Here is a 20,217-nt window from a genome sequence, read left to right on the forward strand (position 1 = left end):
AATACCTGGATCTGCATAAAAATACGCAGAAGTGTAGTATGCATACCACTGCAGTACCCAGTAAGTATCAAGACTAACCTCGGTGGAGTAGTAACGAGTAACAGTCGAGACACCTACTGGTCTAATAAACTAAACAAGTATAAGTGTAGAACAGCAGAACATAATATCTATATAAGGACTACGCGATATGGATAACTACACTGTAATTGCAATAAGGAAAGAAAACAGTAAGTAACAGCAGAACACCGTAATAAGAACACAGAAAAGTGAATGGAAATACAACCCAACTCCGAAATCGCAAATACAACAAAGACAAGTCATAACTCAGTAACTACGACAACTTTCACATTTGGTCTTAGCTAGCAAACTTTAATCAATTAGTCAAATCCTTCAAGTGATAAAAATATTTCGAAATATACTTTGTGCCAATAAATATTTTTCCAAAAATAGTTCTTTCAAAATAAATATCTTCCGAAGATAATTTTCTCGAATAAATAACCTTTGAATATAAGTCACCCTGTGACGCCTGATCTCAAAATCATATAATACGGGTCTCAATACCTGAACCCTAACACTTAGCATCATGTACCCTCATCACACCACATAATCATACTGACATATCACGTACCGAATAGAGTCATTTTCACATGGAAGACAAAATAAACAATGGTGTGCGTCTACACTTGGCAATACCAAGAAGCCTCATATCCGATTAGGGTGCTTAGCCACGTGTATGCTTGTGCAAGTGCCCTAACATAGTTCAAACCAGCTAGTAAGTGTAAGGAATAAAACGGACAGTAGATATATTGTTTACACAAGGGTAGGATCAATGAAAACAACAACTCAGAACACAGGGATAACAATAGGGGGATCTACCGTGATATCATCCCGTAGTCCTAAACGTAAATGTGCAGGGGATCTACCGGATACCGATCCGTAGTCCCAAAGTAAATATGCAGGGGGGTCTATCGGAATAGCAATCCTTAGTCCCAAAGTAAATATCCAGTATAGGAGGATCTACCGGGTGTTGTCCCGTAGTCCCAAATATAAATATGCAGGGGGATCTATCGGGATACCGATCCGTAGTCCCAAAGTAAATATCCAGTATAGGAGGATCTACTGGGTGCTGTCCCGTAGTCCAAATAGAAACATGCAGGGGGATCTACCGGAATACCGATCCATAGTCCCAAAGTAAATACGCAGCGCAACCAACAGAAATAACAGTTACAGCACAACACACAATAATACAAGGTAAGACAAGTAAATCAACTCAAGGACTTTAAATCACAAGGAAATGGTAGAACCAACTCACAAAGAATAACCACAGAAAAGAATGCTGACATAAAGGGAACAGTTCAACAACGGGAAAACTAACATGTAGCAACTATCCCACAATATACAAATCAATAACAAGGAAATCAACACGAGTCAAGTAGTCCCAAATAAGGGCAAGTCAACAAGGATATAAGTTATCTAAACTCCTTTTAAGGTTGGGCAAATTCGAGGATATTCGATAATTCAATTTAAGGAAGGATGATCTTAGCTTAACTTAAGACTAAACAATTTCAGGAGGGAAAATAATAATTCTCAAATAAGATAAGCAGCTATGAAAAGATAGCATGACAGTAGGAGAGGCGAAATTCTTCAATTAAATCAAATAGGAATCAATTAGGCATAAGAGTGAATCATGAAGCAATTAATTCCAATTAAGCATGTAGAAGTGAAGTTAGTAAATAAGAAACTCGGTCAGGTTAAGAACACATTCATACACAATGAATATAAAGACCTAAGAACCCTAAAAGGCCAATTTTCCGCAAATAAGTTCGAGTACGCACTCATTACCTCGCGTACATGAGCTACAATCAACATAGGAGAATCAAATCCTAAGGAAAAGTTCCCCACACAAGGTTAGACAAGATACTTACCTCAAAGACGACAGACCGATACTCTAAAATGCACTTCTCAGGTGAAAAGACCTTCAGACAGCTCAAATCCAACCAAAATAACTTCAAAGCATAAATAAAATACATAAGAAACTATTCTAGATCATAAAGTCTCAATCTTTAACAAAATCTAAAATATCGGTCCAAAAGTCGACTCCCGGGCCCGCACCTCGGAACCCAACGATTTTTATAAAATCCGAACACCCATCCCAATATGAGTTCACTCATACAAAAATTATCATTCCGATACCATTTGGTTCTTCAAATCATCATTTTACATTTTTGAAAGACTTTACAAATTTTTTCCAAATTCCATCCCAAATCACGAATCAAATGATGAATTCAATGATAGATTCATCTATGTATTTTAGCCCAATCCGAGTTAGAATCACTTACTCCGATGAATTTCTTGAAAAACGTTCAAAAAAATCTCCAAGATCCGAGCTCTCTAGGTCAAAATATGAAATAAAATCCTAAATCTCGTATTTATAGTACACCTCTTGGATTTCCATTTCGGGTGACAGCCAAAATCACCGCTGCAACGAACTCCCCTCCGCGGCCGCGAAAAAGTAGCGCGGTCCGCGCTTCTGGTAACTGCACAAACATGCCTTAGTATTTTGGCCATAACTTTCTCTACAAATATCCAAATGATGATTTCTGTACCTTTATGGAAACTAGACACAAAGGTCTACAACTTTAGTTTTTGAATTATCCCAAATTTCCTTGTATATCAAAATATATAGGCTTCCGAAGTCGGACCAATGAACCTGCAGATTCTACCTTGAAGCACCTTAGAGCCTCAAATTCCGCTGTCAGCGCTCCCTACTCCGCCTCAGCAAAATTCCATCGCCCTCAGCGGAAATCCCTTCCCTCTCGGCGATAATTAAACACCAGAACCATGCCCGAGTTCCGAAAATGCCCGAATTCGCTCAAAACTCAGTCGAAACACACCTGAGGCCTCCAGAACCTCAACCAAATGTGCCTTCAAGTCCTAAAATACCATACTAACTCAATTGAGCTCTCGAATCACCTCAAACAATAACAAAAACATGAATCACACACCAATTCAAGCTTAATGAACTTGAAACCTCATACTTTCACAACCAATGCCGAAACGTATCAACCCTCGTCAGAATAACCTCCAATTTTGCACACACATCACAAATGACATTACGAACCTACTCCAATTCTCGGAATTCTATTCCGACTCCGATATTATAAAAGTCAACTCTCGGTCAACCCTCTCCATTTTTCAAACTTCAATTTTTTCCAAATTCCGCCGAAATGCCTCAAATTACCCTACAGGCCTCCAAATCCGAATTCGAACGCACGCCTAAGTCCAAAATCACCATACGAAGCTACTGACATCACCCAAAACTCATTCCAGAGCTGTTTACTCAAAAGTCAAATTCCGATTAAACTCTCACCGTTTAGGTTTCTAAAATTAGAATCCTTCTTCCAATTCGACTTCGAACCCTCCGGTAACTGAATTCAACTATGTACGCAAGTCGATACACATAATATGAAGATGCTCAAGACCTTATACCGCTGAAAGGAGCTTAAATTCTCAAAACGTCCGGCCGGGTCGTTACATCTTTGCTTTCTTTTGAGTGAGTGTTATTAGAATAGATTAGGTACATGTTAAGGAGTTTGAATCTCCGTTTTGCGATGATTTGGTGGAGTTTTGAAGTGGATTGAGTTGAAAATTCGAAATAGAAGATAAAACATGAAAAAAAAGGATATATTATCCTACTGTGTATAATTTGTGTATCAAATATATATCACATGTATATCTATGTATACCTGTATGTGTGATACATGTGTGATATATGTTTGATACATGTGACGCAGAATAATTTATTGAACTCGATTTTAACTATAAATTTTGATACCAAATCAGTACAAATCACCTTCGATCTTCCTCAAAATTTGTATTTTGGCTCATCTGTATGTTTTCAATGTATTTCAACCATACCCATTGAAAAGGGTCCTTTTTTGCTTAGATTTTTGGAATCTTGTCTATATTTTTTCTTGTATTTCATCACCTTATTTGCTACCTCATCTTTGAAATTCTTTTTCCATATTGAATCTGATATTGCTGATCGCGCTTAAAATATGGAAGGAGATCTTTTCATGTGATTCTTGGAGAGGAAGAACCTTATTTATTTGGGTTTTTAATTTTTATATGTGCTTGACTAGTTTTGGTAAGTCTATGATTTATGGTTAAAGGTTGGTAAGTTAAAACTTATGTAGGACATTTATATAAGATTCCCAATGATAAATACAGAAATGGGCTGGGCCCAATACAAAGGAAACTGAATAAAACAGAACCAACCCAACTAAGTAATGTCATTCGCATAAAATAGAATAATTAACCCAAATAGCCGATCATCTAATTTCTTAAACTAAAAATAGCCGGAGGATGTATAATACATGTAAAATTCATGTATAATATGTGTATAACTATATAATTAATGTATAATTTATGCATACCGATTTAAAAAGTAAATATTGAATATGATCGGCTATTTATATAACAATCCCCATAAATATTCCAACACGTGTTCGAAACGTGTCATAAACTAAAGGGAAAAAGGTATGAATTTGCCCCTCTCCTATTGTATATTATTTACATTTGTTTTCCGTTATACATTTCGTTCATTTCAACCTCTACCATTAACAAACTCTTCAGATTTACCGCTAATCCTAACGGCCCCACACTATGACAGCTGACCTCATCAATCTTTTTCGATCTCAGGTGCCAAGTCAGATTAAAAAAGAAAAAAGATGCCAAGTCAGATGGCCCAGGAGAGAGAAAGAAAAGGTGGGCAGAGTCATCGCCGGATCGGGTCTGAAACCTTCTCCGGCGTCTTTTAAAAACAGGCTTACTTATTAAAAATGGCATGTAAAGACGGGGGTTGATCTTGTGGTTGGGAAATAAATGAGGATTGTATTCAAGATATCTGAGACTACTATTTAGTCTGTGCCTTGTTCTATTTGTTTTTTATCCAATTGACTGCTTGCACTTGGGATATGAGAGAGTCATCTTCTTCTGCAAATATACTGCTATAGTGAGGTTGCTAAGGGTTTAGCTGACTTGCTATGATGTTGCTAGGAAAAGTCTTGGTGGCGGATATCCGATATCGGTCTGCTGGAATTCATCTGCTTGCTAATTGACTCTGGAAAACTTGAAAGTCCTACTACTATTTCTTCTTTCACTTTATATTTGTGTTGTTCGTGCTCTTCAAACATATTGAGAATGCACTTATGATTAGATTTTTCATTCCGAATTTTTCTTTCTGAACACAAAAATATCAATTCCTTTGCCGTTTCCCTTTACCAATTTCAATTTTATACCTGCAACCTTGAGGGACTTAGCTTCAGGCACTTTCATTTGTTATAGTTGAAGCCATTATTTGAACTTGTAGCTGAAATAGTCAAGTTTGTCTTCCATGGCCAAATAGTTGGTCATGGATCTAAACTTATTGCTGGGTTTTCACTATTGTCATTTCTTGTAGTTGTGAATCGCGTCACATTCTGTTAAATTTTATTTTGCTGCCGTGAATACTCCATTGTTGGTTTGACAAATCATTTTCCCATATTTTGTAGCCTACGATAAAAAAATCTTTTGAGGTCTGTCATACCTCCTTTTTTCCGAGGAGATAGAGAGTTTTTCCAATTAAAGTGACAATAATCAAAATGATATTCCCTCCGTTTCAATTTATGTGAACCTATTTCCTTTTAGTCCGTGCCAAAAAGAATGACCCCTTTCCCTATTTGGAAACAATTTACCTTTATGCAATGATTTATAGCCACACAAAATATATGTGCCTCATTTTACACCACAAGTTCAAAAGTCTTCTATCTTTTCTTAAACTCTGTGCCCAGTCAAATGAGTTCACATAAATTGAAATGAAGGGAGTATTATTTATATACAAATTCAGAGTCGCCATTTAGGATAATTTATGGTGTCCTATGTCACCGGTTTAAAATCCCGAATCGAGGAAGTTTGACTCTGTTTTATAGTCCGCGAAACACAAAAATCCGGGTAAGAAATTCTGTTAACCTGGGAGAAGGTGTTAGGCATTCTCGGGTTCCGTGGTTTTAGCACGACCGCTTAACTATTAATAATTGACCTAATTATCTGATTAATTACACATTTTAAACCTACGTGCATTTTTAACTTTCTAACCACTTATAATGTTTATAGAATAAATCACAATTGTCGTACACTTGTCGTTTTGGTACACATTGCAAACCGCGTCACATGAAATGCACCCATGACCTGCAACATATTGATTTTATTAATATTGTTAGAAGTTGTGATCGGATCACATGAAATGCACACCCGAATGAGATTTAAGTATCGTGACCATGCCAAGGGAACCGTACCCATGGCCACGATGAATTGTTAATCGCGCCTATAGCAAACTACGAATACTTACAATTTATTCAACTTTTAAACCCAAACCAACTAATATCTTGTTCAAGTTATTGGAGTCTTTAATCCAACAAACTAATTCAAAGAACCATTTTTAAGCGGCATTACAAAACAAACAGCTTCGAACAAATGAACAGAGTAATGAACCATGTATTTCACTCAAATCTTCATTCAAAGGTTCAGGGGCAGATTCAATAAAATTCCAACATATACTAGTTTGACTAACGAATCACTAGTCATCAAAATACCACAAAGATCAAGTAAAACAAGCTTTGAAATATAATTATAACAGCAACTACTTAAATTAAAAGACCAGTTAAAAATGGACTTTAGAATAAGAGATTCGGGTTTCCTCTAAAGCTTTTGAAAAACATACACGGACTTCCAAGCATAGACTAAATAGAGTTGCAGAATTCTGAAACGGAACTGTGAACTACGAGCGGAACTAACGAACGGACGATCTCGTCGGACCCGAACTCGAACCGGCAACTGACCTGAACCTCGAACCTCAGTTTCCCATTTCCTACTCTGTTTTTCTGTTACTGTACGTGTGTTTGAGGGTAATTTATAAACCCAAGATTTGACGACCCAGCTGGATTTGGTGTTCTATGCCATTTTTAGGTAGTATTGTTTGAACTAAGTTTATTTTGGAGTTTGGTGGCTATGGAGTTTTGGAGAGGAGTGACGGCTGTTGCAGCTCATTTTTCGGCATGTTGGCGTCTAGCGGCGGCTGTTGGTTTGGTGATTGAGAGGTGAAGGAGATGAAGGGTCGCTGGTGTGAGGTGACGGCTGGGAGGCGTGAGAATGATGAAGAAGGTTGCTAGTTGTTGTGAGGTCGTGAGATGAAGAAGCAACAACGGTTGGTTTGTTTTGAGGGTTGAAGATGAAGGGTTCTAGGTTTCAGGGGCGGCCTGTCCGGCGGCGGCGGAGATGGTGAATGGGAATGGCGGATTTCTAGTGAGCTGCTAGTTCTGGGTTCAAGATGACTGAAGGTTCTGATGAAGCTTAGGGTTCTGTCATTGCCTTCAAGTGGGTGAAGAAGAAGAAGGTTAGGGGTGTTGTTTCTGAAGATGAGGGGAACGACTGGTTTTGTTTCTAGGTCTAGGGTTATTTTTAATTAGGATATATGAGGGGAATGGGTATATGGGCTTGGATTTATGAAATTGGGTTGGACCTGTCTTTTGGGTTTAAATTTAGGCTAAGAAGACTAAATAATACAATAAATCTATAAAGTGTAAAAATCACTCTTAATTAAAATAAATTAATATAAAACTAAATACTAAAAGTGAAACTAATTTTTTGTATTTTCAAATGTTATAATAAAGTAAAAAGTAGGAAGAATAGGCTAAAACCATGGTGAAATTAAAATACTATAAATATAAATATACGAATTGACTTTAAACTAAAGATGAAAATATTTTTGTAAATTTTATTTTTGTGATAAAATAAAGTAAAAGAGTCAAAACTATTTAAAATAGAAATATTAAACCTAAACTAAATATTTAAATGCTAAAATGTGTAAAATTTTGAGGAGGGTAAAAAATTACATGTCTATAAAGTCTAAAAAGAAAGTCAGATTTTGACTCATTCTGTAGTGAATGACATGAGACCATTTGACTTGGTAGATGACATTGACAAAATGGGAGGGATCAACTGCTTGTAAGGCGATTAGGGTTAGGGGCAAATAAAAAGAGTTTACTAATGTTAGGGGCTAAAATGAACGAAAAATATAATGAGGGATAAACATAAACAATACATAATAGTAGAGGGACAAAACCAAACCTTCTCCCTAAACTAAAAAGGAAAAAAACACTTAAGGGTTCTTTGGTCGAAGGGATTGAGTGGGTTATGCCGACATAAAATTTAAAATTAAATTTATCATATGTTAGGTTAAGGGTATTAGCTAAAATACGGATAAAATTTTATACCATTATAATTATAATTCTAGTTATAATTCCATAATAACTTGATTTTGATCCAGGGGCGGCTCAAGCACACGCGAGATCTAAAGCCAAAGTTTAATATGAGGGCTAGATTTTTTAAAAGAAAGTTATAAAATATATTTTTATTTGAAGTCTATTCTTCTAACTTTTTGAAATACAAAGTTGTTAATAATCATTTTTATATAATCGATTTTCTCTAATAATTCTTTTTCAACTGATAATATAGTTAACTCATTTAATCTTTCTTGAGATATTGTTGATCTTAGATAAGATTTTATAGAGCAATAAAAGTATAAAATTGTTAGAAGCTTAAAAGTATTGTTGAACTAATCAAATCTTGGAGAAAGAAGGTAAGTAATAAATTCCCGGAGAAAGAATGTGGGTAAGAATATTGAAGAGAAAGAAAGAAAATATATAGGAGTTTCTAAAATATGAAGAGATTGAGGAAAAGAAAGATTGATTTTGACAAATTAAGAAGGGAGAGTAAAATTTTAACACGTTATCTAATGAAGGAGTAAAAAGTAAAAATTGAAACGCATGAAAAATTATCCATCTACTCATTGTTAAGTAAGTCAAATTATTACTTTATTTATATATCTAAAGAGCTTTTTTTATAATCCATTAAAAGTATTAAATATTATTTTTTAAAATACCTATAAACCTATTATTTATTACAAAATGAGACCCTAAATTTGGGGGCATGAGGCGCAAGCCTGCCTTACTATTCACAACTTTAGAACACGCCCTGTTTTGATATATAACACAACTGCACCCCGCCCCCTCCCTCCTCCCTCCACTCCTCCCTCCCTCCTCCCCCCTGTCCCCCACCCAAAAAAAAAGCAATTTTGGTTGGCCAAATTAAAGTCCCATTATTGATGACTCCATACTTTTTCGACCTAACTTTCTGTCCTTTTTCCATCCTCATTTATTTACGCCTTTGAATTCTCTTTTCCTCCATCTCCTTGCAACTTCACCTTGGTACCTTTCATTTATAGCTGCCATCTTCTTCCTATCTTTTGATTTATTACAGATCCAAAGCTGTGAAGAATTTGAGAAGATTTTTGGTAGGCTCTTGTTGATTTATCTTCAAAAGACCCTCCCTGCCAAATGTATGGGAGCTTATGTTACGTTCACTTTTGAAATACAGCTAATGGATTGGCTTTTCATGAATACAACATATGTACCGGTAATAAATAAGTTGAAGTAAAATAATCACGGGGCAATTGAAATTAAAGCGACTGCAACTCTTTTGAAACTTAAAAGATTTAGATGAAATTTCTCTAGTGTTATATGCGTGTATTGTTATTAATCGATATTGCTGTAAATAAATAAAATAATAATCTTTCTGAAAATAAAAACAGAGAGTTAGTAGAAATTAAATTCCGAAAATAGTATTTGAACTTCTTCAAAATAAATTCTAAAAACGGTATAGGAACAAATCGAGCCAACTGAATATACAGTATGTCCTTAAAGAAATTATTCCCCTCAAGTACTCGAGGTTCTGGAATATATCCTCCCATGATAGAACGATTTAACTCACCGGAGTGTTAGTACCAAAAAACGCCGATGAATAGCGAACCACTCGAAGACTGCAAAACACACTGGAATTTTTGTGTAGAAGAAGAAGAAAATTATCAGAAAATTTCGTAAGTAAATATTTTGGGATTTGAAGGTATATTTATAGCCAATTTGATACAGTTTCTAAAAAGGTTTGCAACCTTTCAGAACAGCCATAGCTGTTGGAACAAGTTTGACACTGTTTCAGAACAACCATAGCTATTGGAAATATTGCGGGAAATGTAAAACGGATTTAAAATAATCCGGAAAAGAAAACGGGCCGAACCGGACCGGGCCGCGGGTCATGGGTTATTCCGGATTGAATTTTCGTTAATTAATTTAATTAAATATTTGAAAAGAATTTTGTCCAAAAAGATTAATTAATCAATCTTTGATTAAAGCCAAAGGCGAAGCCGAGCCAAGCGAAGACAACGACGCAAGGCTTGCCTTCTTCTTAACTATTTAAGAGCTAAAAGATGAGCTTCTCTATATATACACAAAAATTTTCTTTCCTTCTACCAATGAGGGACAAAGTGTATTAGTAAAATGAACTCATTCAAAATTTTACTTCCCTCCATTTCTTTTTCCACCATTTTCCATTCACACCTCTTTTGTTATTAATAAATAATAACAAAACTCAACATGTATTTCTTTTTACCTTTTATAAATAGTATACTATATACTTATGACCAAATAACTAAGATCACTTAACCAGATATGGTTTTGGAGTTTTAGATTTTTGCAATTTATATGTTACTGCATTCAATCACTAGCTACTCTTTCACGTCACATGTTGCATGTTTTAATTTTCTAAAAAACATATCACATGTCACACGTCATATATATATATATATATATATATATATATATATATATATAGATAAATATATATATAAATGTGATTAATTTCCTGCGCAAATCTAGATTAAAGAGCTCAAAGCGAGTAACCAAATAAATGTGGTAAAAACCGCCATAGAAATATTACATCTAGCGTTGCAATAACCAGAACCTCACGCAATTAATCTCCCGAAACTGAGAATTTGTTATAAGAATCAAAACAATTTCACGTTTAACATTTATCTATTCTGCACTCAGTTTACTTATCCGTCCATATATAATAACTCTAATAGTTATTTTTTTGTTATCTCAATTCTCAAATGTGTCCTCTTTTTATTGTTTTGCATCGCGCATAGCCTATTAAAGAAGGAGATGCTCCATATATTCCCAAGGTTCAAAACTGAAACCTCTTACTATTAATTAAAGATAAAGTTAACCGATTTATTTGGGGTCAGAGACGAATCCAGGATTTAAACCCTATGAGTTTAACTTTTAAGGTTTTTAACATTGAATCCATTATAATTTTAAAGTTATGGATTCATATCTATATTTCTTTTTTTTTGCAATTTTAATAATTTTTACATATAGATTTTTATTCATCATCGAAAGTTATAAGTTCAATTGTATCGGTCCGCATAACACTACATCCGCCCCTATTGGGGATTGAGTTAATGAGAATTTGTGTCGCATAAAGGAGGCTAGCCAATTGAGCTGGCTTTCATTTCTAAACTATAGGTGGAGGGATGCGACAAAGTCCTATAGGAGCTTCCATAAGTACGTAGAAAATAGGGAAACAAAAAAGAGAATAAGGGAAGAAAGTTGACTTTCACCGCCGCACCAATATCCATCCCCCAACATAGTCTGTGCCACTGCTGCGGCCGGCCGCCCTACACAACCTAGCCTTCCCTCCAAAAATTTAATTTTTAACCACCTATAAAAACTCCATTTATCCAAGATCTGCATTCTAAGGGCTTACAACTGCAGGAGCCACTGCTTCATATTTGTTCAAGGTATTTGTCTAAACATTTGTGTGAGATGTACACTCAGTTTCTACTGCTTCATATTTGCTTGCAAATGGTGCTTTATTTAGAATTTAATTTTTATATCTTGCATTTGTGTAAAACTAGCAAAAAAGAATAACGACGAACCCGCAATCTTTGGATTTGATTTATATATTTATTTTGAGATAACAAGGTGTAAAAATATGTTTTCTTTAGTTCTTCTCTTTCGCTTATGTTTTATTAGGAAAGTTAAATGATACTCCTCCGTCTATGTCATATTTTTCCTTTTTAATCTATCTCAAAAAGAGTATCCTATCTGTCACGACCCAAAATTCCATCACAGGCGTCGTGATTACACTTAATCCCTAAGACTAAGTAAGTCGATTTTAATAACGATTCAAGCTATTTTTTTTTAAAATAGAAACAAGTGTCGAAACCAACAGCGGGAATAGTTATAACAACTTCCCAAGACTGGTAATACTGAGTCACGAACTCTAACTGAATACATGCAATGATTTCAAGGATCGAATATACAATACTGTTTGAATAAGAGTTAACAGTACAATAAAATAGAAAGACCCCAAGGAACTGCGACGACCAAGCAGCTCTACCTTGAATCCTTGCGATCAACACAGTAACTCTGTCCGAGTCTGATATCTCCAACACCTGGCTCTGTACAAAAATGTACAGAAGTGTAGTATGAGCATACCATAGTCGGTGCCCAGTAAGTATCAAAACTAACCTCGATGGAGTAGTGACGAGGTACAGTCAAGACACTTATTAGTTAAATAACCTGTGCAATATAGCAATATACAATAGTACTGGAAAACAACTAGTAGTGATAGCAACAAAAATCAACCAGTGATACAACCAGCAAGGCAACAAGAACACTATAAATATTGCTCAACAACTAATGAATACAAGTACAACCAATTAACCAAGTCCTTCAAATGTAAATCTTTCACCCATAAGTTTTTCAATTAATAATCATTAGAATATAATCCTTTCCAATAAAATTCTTTCAACAAATATCTTCCGAATATAATTCTTTCAAATAAATATTTTTCGAATATAAGTCACCTGGTGACATTTCAAAATAGTTAATTGAAAATAAGTACCTTTGAGTATAATCTTTTCAAATAGATAGCCTTCGAATATAAGTCACCCTGTGACACTTCATCTCATAATCATACAATACGGGTCTCAATACTTGAATCCTAACACTTGGCATCTTATGCCCTCATCACACCCTTATGTACTTTTCTTTTGTTTAGACACTCTGCACTCAGAAACATCGACAGGGGATCTCCCGGGATCCCGTCCCGTAGTCCCAAATATAAATGCTCGGGGATTTCTCAGTATCCTCAATATATGTGCTGAGGATCTCTTGGTATCCCGGGGATCTCTCAGTATCCTTAATATATGTGTTAGGGATCTCTTGGTATCCTCAATATATATGCTAAGGATCTCTTGGTATCCCGAGGATCTCTTGGTATCATCAATATATGTGCTGGGGATCTCTTGGTATCCCGAGGATCTCTTGGTATCCTCAATATATGTGTTGAGGATCTCTTGGTATCCCGAGGATCTCTTAGTATCCTCAATATATGTGCTAGGGATCTCTTGGTATTTCGAGGATCTCTTGGTATCCTCAATTATATGTGCTAGGGATCTCTTGGTATCCCGAGGATCTCTTGGTATCCTCAATATATGTGTTGAGGATCTCCTGGCATAATGACTACGTAGTCCCAAAGTAAATATCCAGTACAGGGGAATCTCCCGGGTGCATTCCCGTAGTCCCAAATATAAATATGCAGGAGAATCTCCCGGAATATCGATCCGTAGTTTCAAAGTAAAAACACAACAATCTCAAGGAAAGAATCCAGTACATGGGCGCTACAAGTGTTCAAATATCACAACATTTCACAAGTTACACCTCAAGTACTCAATTATCACATTCTTCACAAGTTATACTACAAATGTTCAAGTATTACAACATATCACGATTTCCACCTCAAGTGCTCAATTATCACATCATTCACAAATTATACTATAAATATTCAAATATTACAACATATATCACGATTTCCACCTCAAGTGCTCAATTATCACATCATTCACAAATTGAACTACAAGTGCTCAAATATCACAACTTCATGAAATAAATATATTTATTCACCTTATTAATATAATTTCCCATTTAAATTATCTATAGATAAAAAATCAAGAATGAAAGTATTTTCCATAAAAAAAAAGAAATCAAACAAACACTGAGTTCACGTAAAAGTCGAGTAGCAATCACTTTCAAATTATCATATCAAAACAACATCGGCAAATAAGGAATGAGGCATGGCATATAAGAGATTTAGTAAGTCCCATAAATTTTTCAATTTAATACATAAGGGTGTCCACGAATTTTAACCAATATAATTTGTACATATAAACCAAGTACGTACTCGTCACCTCACATACATAGTTTCAAATCACACAATTTCCACATAAGACTCAACGCCTAAGGGGAAATTCTCCCACACAAGGTTATGCAAGATACTTACCTTTTTGAAGTTATGCCGATATTTCACAATCGCCTTCTTGCTTGAATTAACCTTCGGACGGCTCAAATGTATCCAAATTAATTGTATAACTTCATTAAAATTCATCGGAAATAATTCCGGATAATATAACATCGACTTAAAATTTCACATTCAAAAAGTCAACCAAAAGTCAACGCGGGATCTGCCTCTCGGAAACCAACATAAATTTTACGAAATCCGAACACCCATTCGGATACGAGTTCAACCATACCAATTTTATCAAATTCCGACATCGGATTGGCTTTCAAATCTTAAATTTTCCTTTTTGGAAGATTTTACAAAAATCCCAATTTCTTACCCCTAAATCCAAAATAATTGATGAATATGGACATGGATTTATGAAATATAATCACTTTCGGATATAGAACACTTACCCAAGTCGAAGTCATGAAAAACCCCTTTGGAATTGCCCAAATCCGAGACTCAAAGCGCAAAAAATGAGTAAAAATGGCTAACTCCCGTTCTTAAGAATCTGTCCAGGTAAGTTGCATTTGTCATTTGAGACTTATAAATCGCATTTGTCACATGCGATTTAGCCTCTATCCCAGAAAACAGCATTACCAGCTTTTGGTAAATTGATCATAACATTCTGTACAAATGTGCAAATGATGAATCGTTTAATTTTATGAAAACTAGAATAAATGGGCTACAAATTTTATGTTTTGAGAATTTTCAGTATCCTTATACATTTCGAGATATAAGCGTTCAAAGTCGTCCCCGTGAAACAAAAATTTGTGGCGATTTCAAAATTCTTTCTAGATAGCCTATAGTGTATTAACTATAACTTTTAGTACACAACTCCATATGACAAACGGTTTGAATTTCTGAATACTAGACAATAAGAGCTACAACTTTCATTTTGGGATCATCTCTAAATTCTTTATAGATTGCGAGATATAAACTCTCAAAGTCAGCTCTGCGCTGTCCAAAAACGGCTTCTGCATAGCGAAATTCCAGCATCTTCAACAATGCGCCAAACGATCCGAACCCCATCCGAAACTCATCCAAGACACTCCGGACCTTGTTCATATATACCAATAAACCCCGTAACATAACATGGACCTGCTTGAGGCCTCAAATCACATCAAACAACATCCAAACTACGAATCGCACCTCGAATCGAATTATGAGTTTATGAATTTCCAAATTCTATAGTTTGCGTCGAAACCTATCAAATCAATCCGGAATGACTTCAAATTTTGCATACAAGTCATAAATGACATAACGAAGATGTTCCAATTTCTAGAATCGGATTTCAACCCCAATATCAAAAAGTTTACTCCCCGATCAACTCTTTCCATTTAAGCTTCAAAATGAGAACTATTCTTTAAATTTAACTCGAATCTTCCGAAAACCAAACTCGACCTCACATGCGGGTCATAATACATATTATGAAGTTGCTCGAGATCTTAAGTCGCTGAACGAGGCATAAATTCTTAAAACGACAAATCGGGTCGTTACACTAACTTCTTATTTAAAAATAATTTACCTTTAAATTTCTAATTTTATCATTACTGAGATGATATATAGCCATTAATATTTATGACTTGTTTACAGGGGCGGCTCAACTGATCTCGTGGCTTAAGGCGAAATCATATTGAGAGACCCTTAAATTTATTTTATAAAATTTGTACACTAACCAAAATATTGCTTTCTAAACAACAAATTAGTCATTTAACATATACACACACACACAAAAAAAAAAAAACTAGGAAGAAGAGCACAAAAAATAAATTGATGGATTATCAGTGTTGAGGTCCGGAACTCAACTTGAACATTTTGATTTGGCTATCATCACAAATAAGAAAAAGAAATGAACGTACATATATAATGTAATAGTTTAAGTTTTGAGCATTGACAGTATCAAAAGTATTTACACCTTCTGATTAATTTAAATGATAATTGTAGTCCATTCCATTAAGTAGTACTCATTGGAGAATATCTAGAATAAATTGTAAATAACCTAATATAATATGTTGAATTACACTAAAAAAAACTGGTGCATGAATAATATATGTGTTCATGGAATTTCATAGAAGATTGTAAGTACCACTCTTGCTAATACTTTATTGAGAGTGCTTGTTGAGATTGTAATTATATATTTGAGTTTCTAATAATATGGCTCATATTTTGTAGACAATAATTTTTAAAGTACAACCTAACATAAATCGAAAGGAATATGCAATTCGAATTATTAAATGCACTTTTTTGTTTGACACAATTTATAAATGCTTACGAAAAAGAAAAGAAATAGCACAGGTATAAATATGAATTAGGAAGACAAGATTAAAATGAAACTTGTATTGCCAATAAATCAAAATTTTATACGCATTTCGTTACAGTAAGCGTTCACTATGCTCTCCTTTTCTTTGATTTTTTTTTTTGGGTCAGCATGAATTACAAAGTTTACAATTCTTTTTATCTTTTTATTTTCTAAAAAATTCAATATTATTTTAATATCTTTAAACCACAAAGCTAATTTTAAGAAATTTTGGGCCCCTAGAATTTGGGAGCCTCAAGCCAATGCCTTACTTGCTTTGTTTATACCATAACTTTTAGAAGTTTTTTTCTTTTTAAACTTTATATCCAGTCAAACACCGTTACAAATTGAGACAAAAGAAAGTATATTAGTCTTATGAATAGGATGTTTTGGAGTTTGTTAGAAATAAGCTGTTGATATAAATGGCGGATTTACATTTTATTGGTTTATTCATTTTTTGAGATCTAAAGAAAGAAAGAAAAAAAGTTCTTAAGGGAGAGATAAAGTTTGGGATGAACTTTATTCCATGTTTGGTTTGGGATATTAGTTAATACCGTGATAACTTTTATACTAAAATAGTAAGACTAACTATCTCATATAAAAAGTGGGATAGCTAATCCCATGGATATCCCACCTCATTGGATATCCTAGGATATCCCATTATCGTACCACTACCCCTAAGTGATAACTTATGCTATATTAGGTGAATTAGATAGTATTGGTTGCACTTTAGTGCTGCAACATACGTTATAATTGCAATTTCAATTTTATTTCTAGAAGTTAGTTCTTAACCTAAAGAAATTCTCTCTAACTAGAATTTTTTTCTGCATCTCTCTCTCCATTACTTTCTTGGGAAAAAAATATGAGTATTTTGCTGATACTTGTTTTATTTTTGTGCAGACACTACAAAAACACTAACCAAAGCTAGCTTGAAAAATTAAGTCCGACCACAATGGAGGTATACTCTATTATTCCCGTACTGATAATCCTTGGATTCACTTATTTTACATGGTTGTTCATAAATAGAAGGTCGAAAACCTCAGAGCCAACAAATTGGCCTCTCGTTGGAATGTTGCCTGGATTAATTCAAAATGCTCATCGAATCCACGATTTTTTCACTGATATTCTTTTAGAAACTGGGAACAATTTTGAGTTCTATGGTCCTGCGCTTGGCAACATGAACATGTTATTCACTAGTGATCCTGCAAATATCCATCATATCCTTAGTAGAAACTTCTCAAACTATCCAAAGGGCCCCGAGTTTCGTAAAATATTTGAAATATTAGGAAATGGAATCTTTAATGTTGATTCTGAATTATGGGAGATTCATAGGAAAATCACCATGTCCTTAATGAGCCATGCCAAGTTCCAAATTTTATTAAAGAAGAACGTGTGGAACACTGTCGAAAAAGGTTTGGTACCAGTTCTTGATGCTTTTGCTGAACGAGGCACGACGTTTGATTTGCAAGATATTTTTCAGAGATTTACTTTTGATAATATTAGTAAATTGTTACTTGACTGTGATCCAAAAAGTTTATTCATCGATTTACCTCATTTGCCATGTGAAAAGGGCTTCAACGACATGGTTGATGCACTTTTGTATAGACATGTCGTACCAGAGAGCTATTGGCAATTGCAAAAAAAGCTTAATATTGGTAAAGAAAAAAATCTCAGTCAAGCGTGGGTGGCTTTTGATCAATTCATCTATCCTGCCATTTCGCAAAAGCAAGAAAAGCTACTGAATAAAACCAACAAAGACGAGGATTTTGACTTATTCTCTGACTATATCAAAGCATACAATCAGTGGACGATTGGAGATACTTCTGGTAATGTACAACAATTTCTTAGAGATACTTTCTTGAATTTGATGTTTGCAGGGAGAGACACCACAAGCACAGCTCTCACTTGGTTTTTCTGGCTTTTAACTAAAAATCCCTTGGTAGAGACAAAGATTAAAGAAGAGATTGAACAGCAATTTCATTTAAAGAAAGGTGAAAACCTCAAGTTTTTCGACATAGAAGAGTCAAGAAAACTGGTTTATTTACATGGTGCATTGTGCGAAGCTCTTCGGCTATTCCCACCAGTTTCAATTGAGCATAAAGCTCCACTAGAACTTGACGTTCTCCCGAGCGGTCACCGTGTTACTCCAGACATGAAAATATTGATATCGTTTTATACGATGGGGAGAATGCAGACCCTATGGGGGAAAGATTGCTTAGAATTCAAGCCAGAGAGATGGATTTCGGAGCGAGGAGGCATCAAACATGTGCCATCTTACCAATTTCCAGCGTTTAATGCTGGTCCAAGGACTTGTATAGGGAAGGATATGGGGTTCATTCAGATGAAAATGGTGGCGGCCACCATCGTATACAATTACCATATCCAACTAGTGGAAGGACAAGCCATTTCGCCTACTGCTACTGTTGTGATTCGAATGACGAATGGTTTGAAGGTTAGGGTCGTCAAAAGGGTTCCTCTTTAATTTTGTCCAAATGAATGGTAATCAAAAATTGCGTAGACTACAAATAAATTGAGTTAAATTGATAGGTATATAAAGATGTGTGACAAATGGTTGTAATTCGACGCTTTTCCATATGGAAGGGTTGTTGAACCAATAACTGTTTATTAATGCGACTAAAATAATTGCTCTATTTTGTTGCTTCTTTCGTAGAGGCTTGTTTACTGCTTTACTTTACTTTCTTTTATCGCGGTACAAAATCTTGCTTTTAATATGAAACCGTTAGTTTTTAAACTTTGAGCAAAAGTAGGATGTATCTTATGTTACGACTCGATTTCTGTCCAAGTCGTAATCGGCACCCGGCGCCTTAACTTGACCGAGTGAACTTTCTTACCTGTTCTTTTTATTCTACTAGGTGGGTCAACATCAACCAAGACAAAACATCTTTCTTTAAGTCCGAAAAATTTAGTTTTAAAGCGTTATGCATAATCAAAACCTTAACAATCGGTATCTAACAAAACCAAATAAAATATATCAGACTTTGTAATATCTATGAAGCCTCCATAGAGTCTGGGCGGATTGCTCTGGACATGATTTACCGGCTAATCCTCAAATAAAAATAAATGAAAACAGAAATTAAGAGCTGAAATCAAGCAACAAACTCCATGGTCAGAATCGGAGCTCACCGAGAGTTTGCTAGGATGAGAGAATGTTTTAACTCGTAACCTGCTGTGAGCACGTGATTTTTGCCTCACAAGAATTACTCCAAAAGAATTCATAAATAATTTTTCTTTGTATACGATTTTGAATTTTTCGTGGCATTTTATCTGTACATGTTTATTTCATTCTAATTAAAGAAAAAATACAGAAAAATAGTAATATATAGGTACATGTGCATTTAGGAATTAATGTTGCATTTTCATAATTAATTAATCATGGGTTTATACAAAAAGATAAAATAAAATATATTTAGGAATTAAATAAACCATAGTTGGTTTTAAAAGAAGAAAATATTCATTTAAAGTGTGCCATCGTGGGATTTTATTTTTACTTATGTGTTAATTGTTGATAAGAGTTAATATTTTGTAGTTTGATTTTGGTTTTATGTTTCATTTTTTATTTTTAGAATTTTTGTTAAAGTGTTGATTAAAAGAAGAAATGAGAAAAATTTAAAAAATAGGCA

The 20,217-nt window shown here is 34.7% G+C and overlaps 1 protein-coding gene across 1 annotated transcript; it reads left to right on the top strand.

The window, feature by feature from the left end:
- The first annotated feature begins 11,437 nt into the window (after nt 1-11,437).
- On the top strand, nt 11,438-19,227 carry LOC104211884 (alkane hydroxylase MAH1-like). The gene is made up of 2 exons (XM_009761022.2): nt 11,438-11,731; nt 17,477-19,227. Exon 2 carries the CDS (start codon nt 17,529-17,531, stop codon nt 19,056-19,058), a length of 1,530 nt encoding a protein of 509 aa, XP_009759324.1. The 5' UTR covers nt 11,438-11,731; nt 17,477-17,528; the 3' UTR covers nt 19,059-19,227.
- Nucleotides 19,228-20,217: the final 990 nt, after the last annotated feature.

The sequence above is a fragment of the Nicotiana sylvestris genome, chromosome 12 (assembly GCF_000393655.2).
Source record: "Nicotiana sylvestris chromosome 12, ASM39365v2, whole genome shotgun sequence".
In the NCBI taxonomy this organism is placed as follows: Eukaryota; Viridiplantae; Streptophyta; class Magnoliopsida; order Solanales; family Solanaceae; genus Nicotiana; species Nicotiana sylvestris.

What these genes read in the sequence shown, in the direction of transcription:
- LOC104211884 (XM_009761022.2), top strand. Translation starts at nt 17,529, where the DNA reads ATGGAGGTATACTCTATTATTCCCGTACTGATAATCCTTGGATTCACT.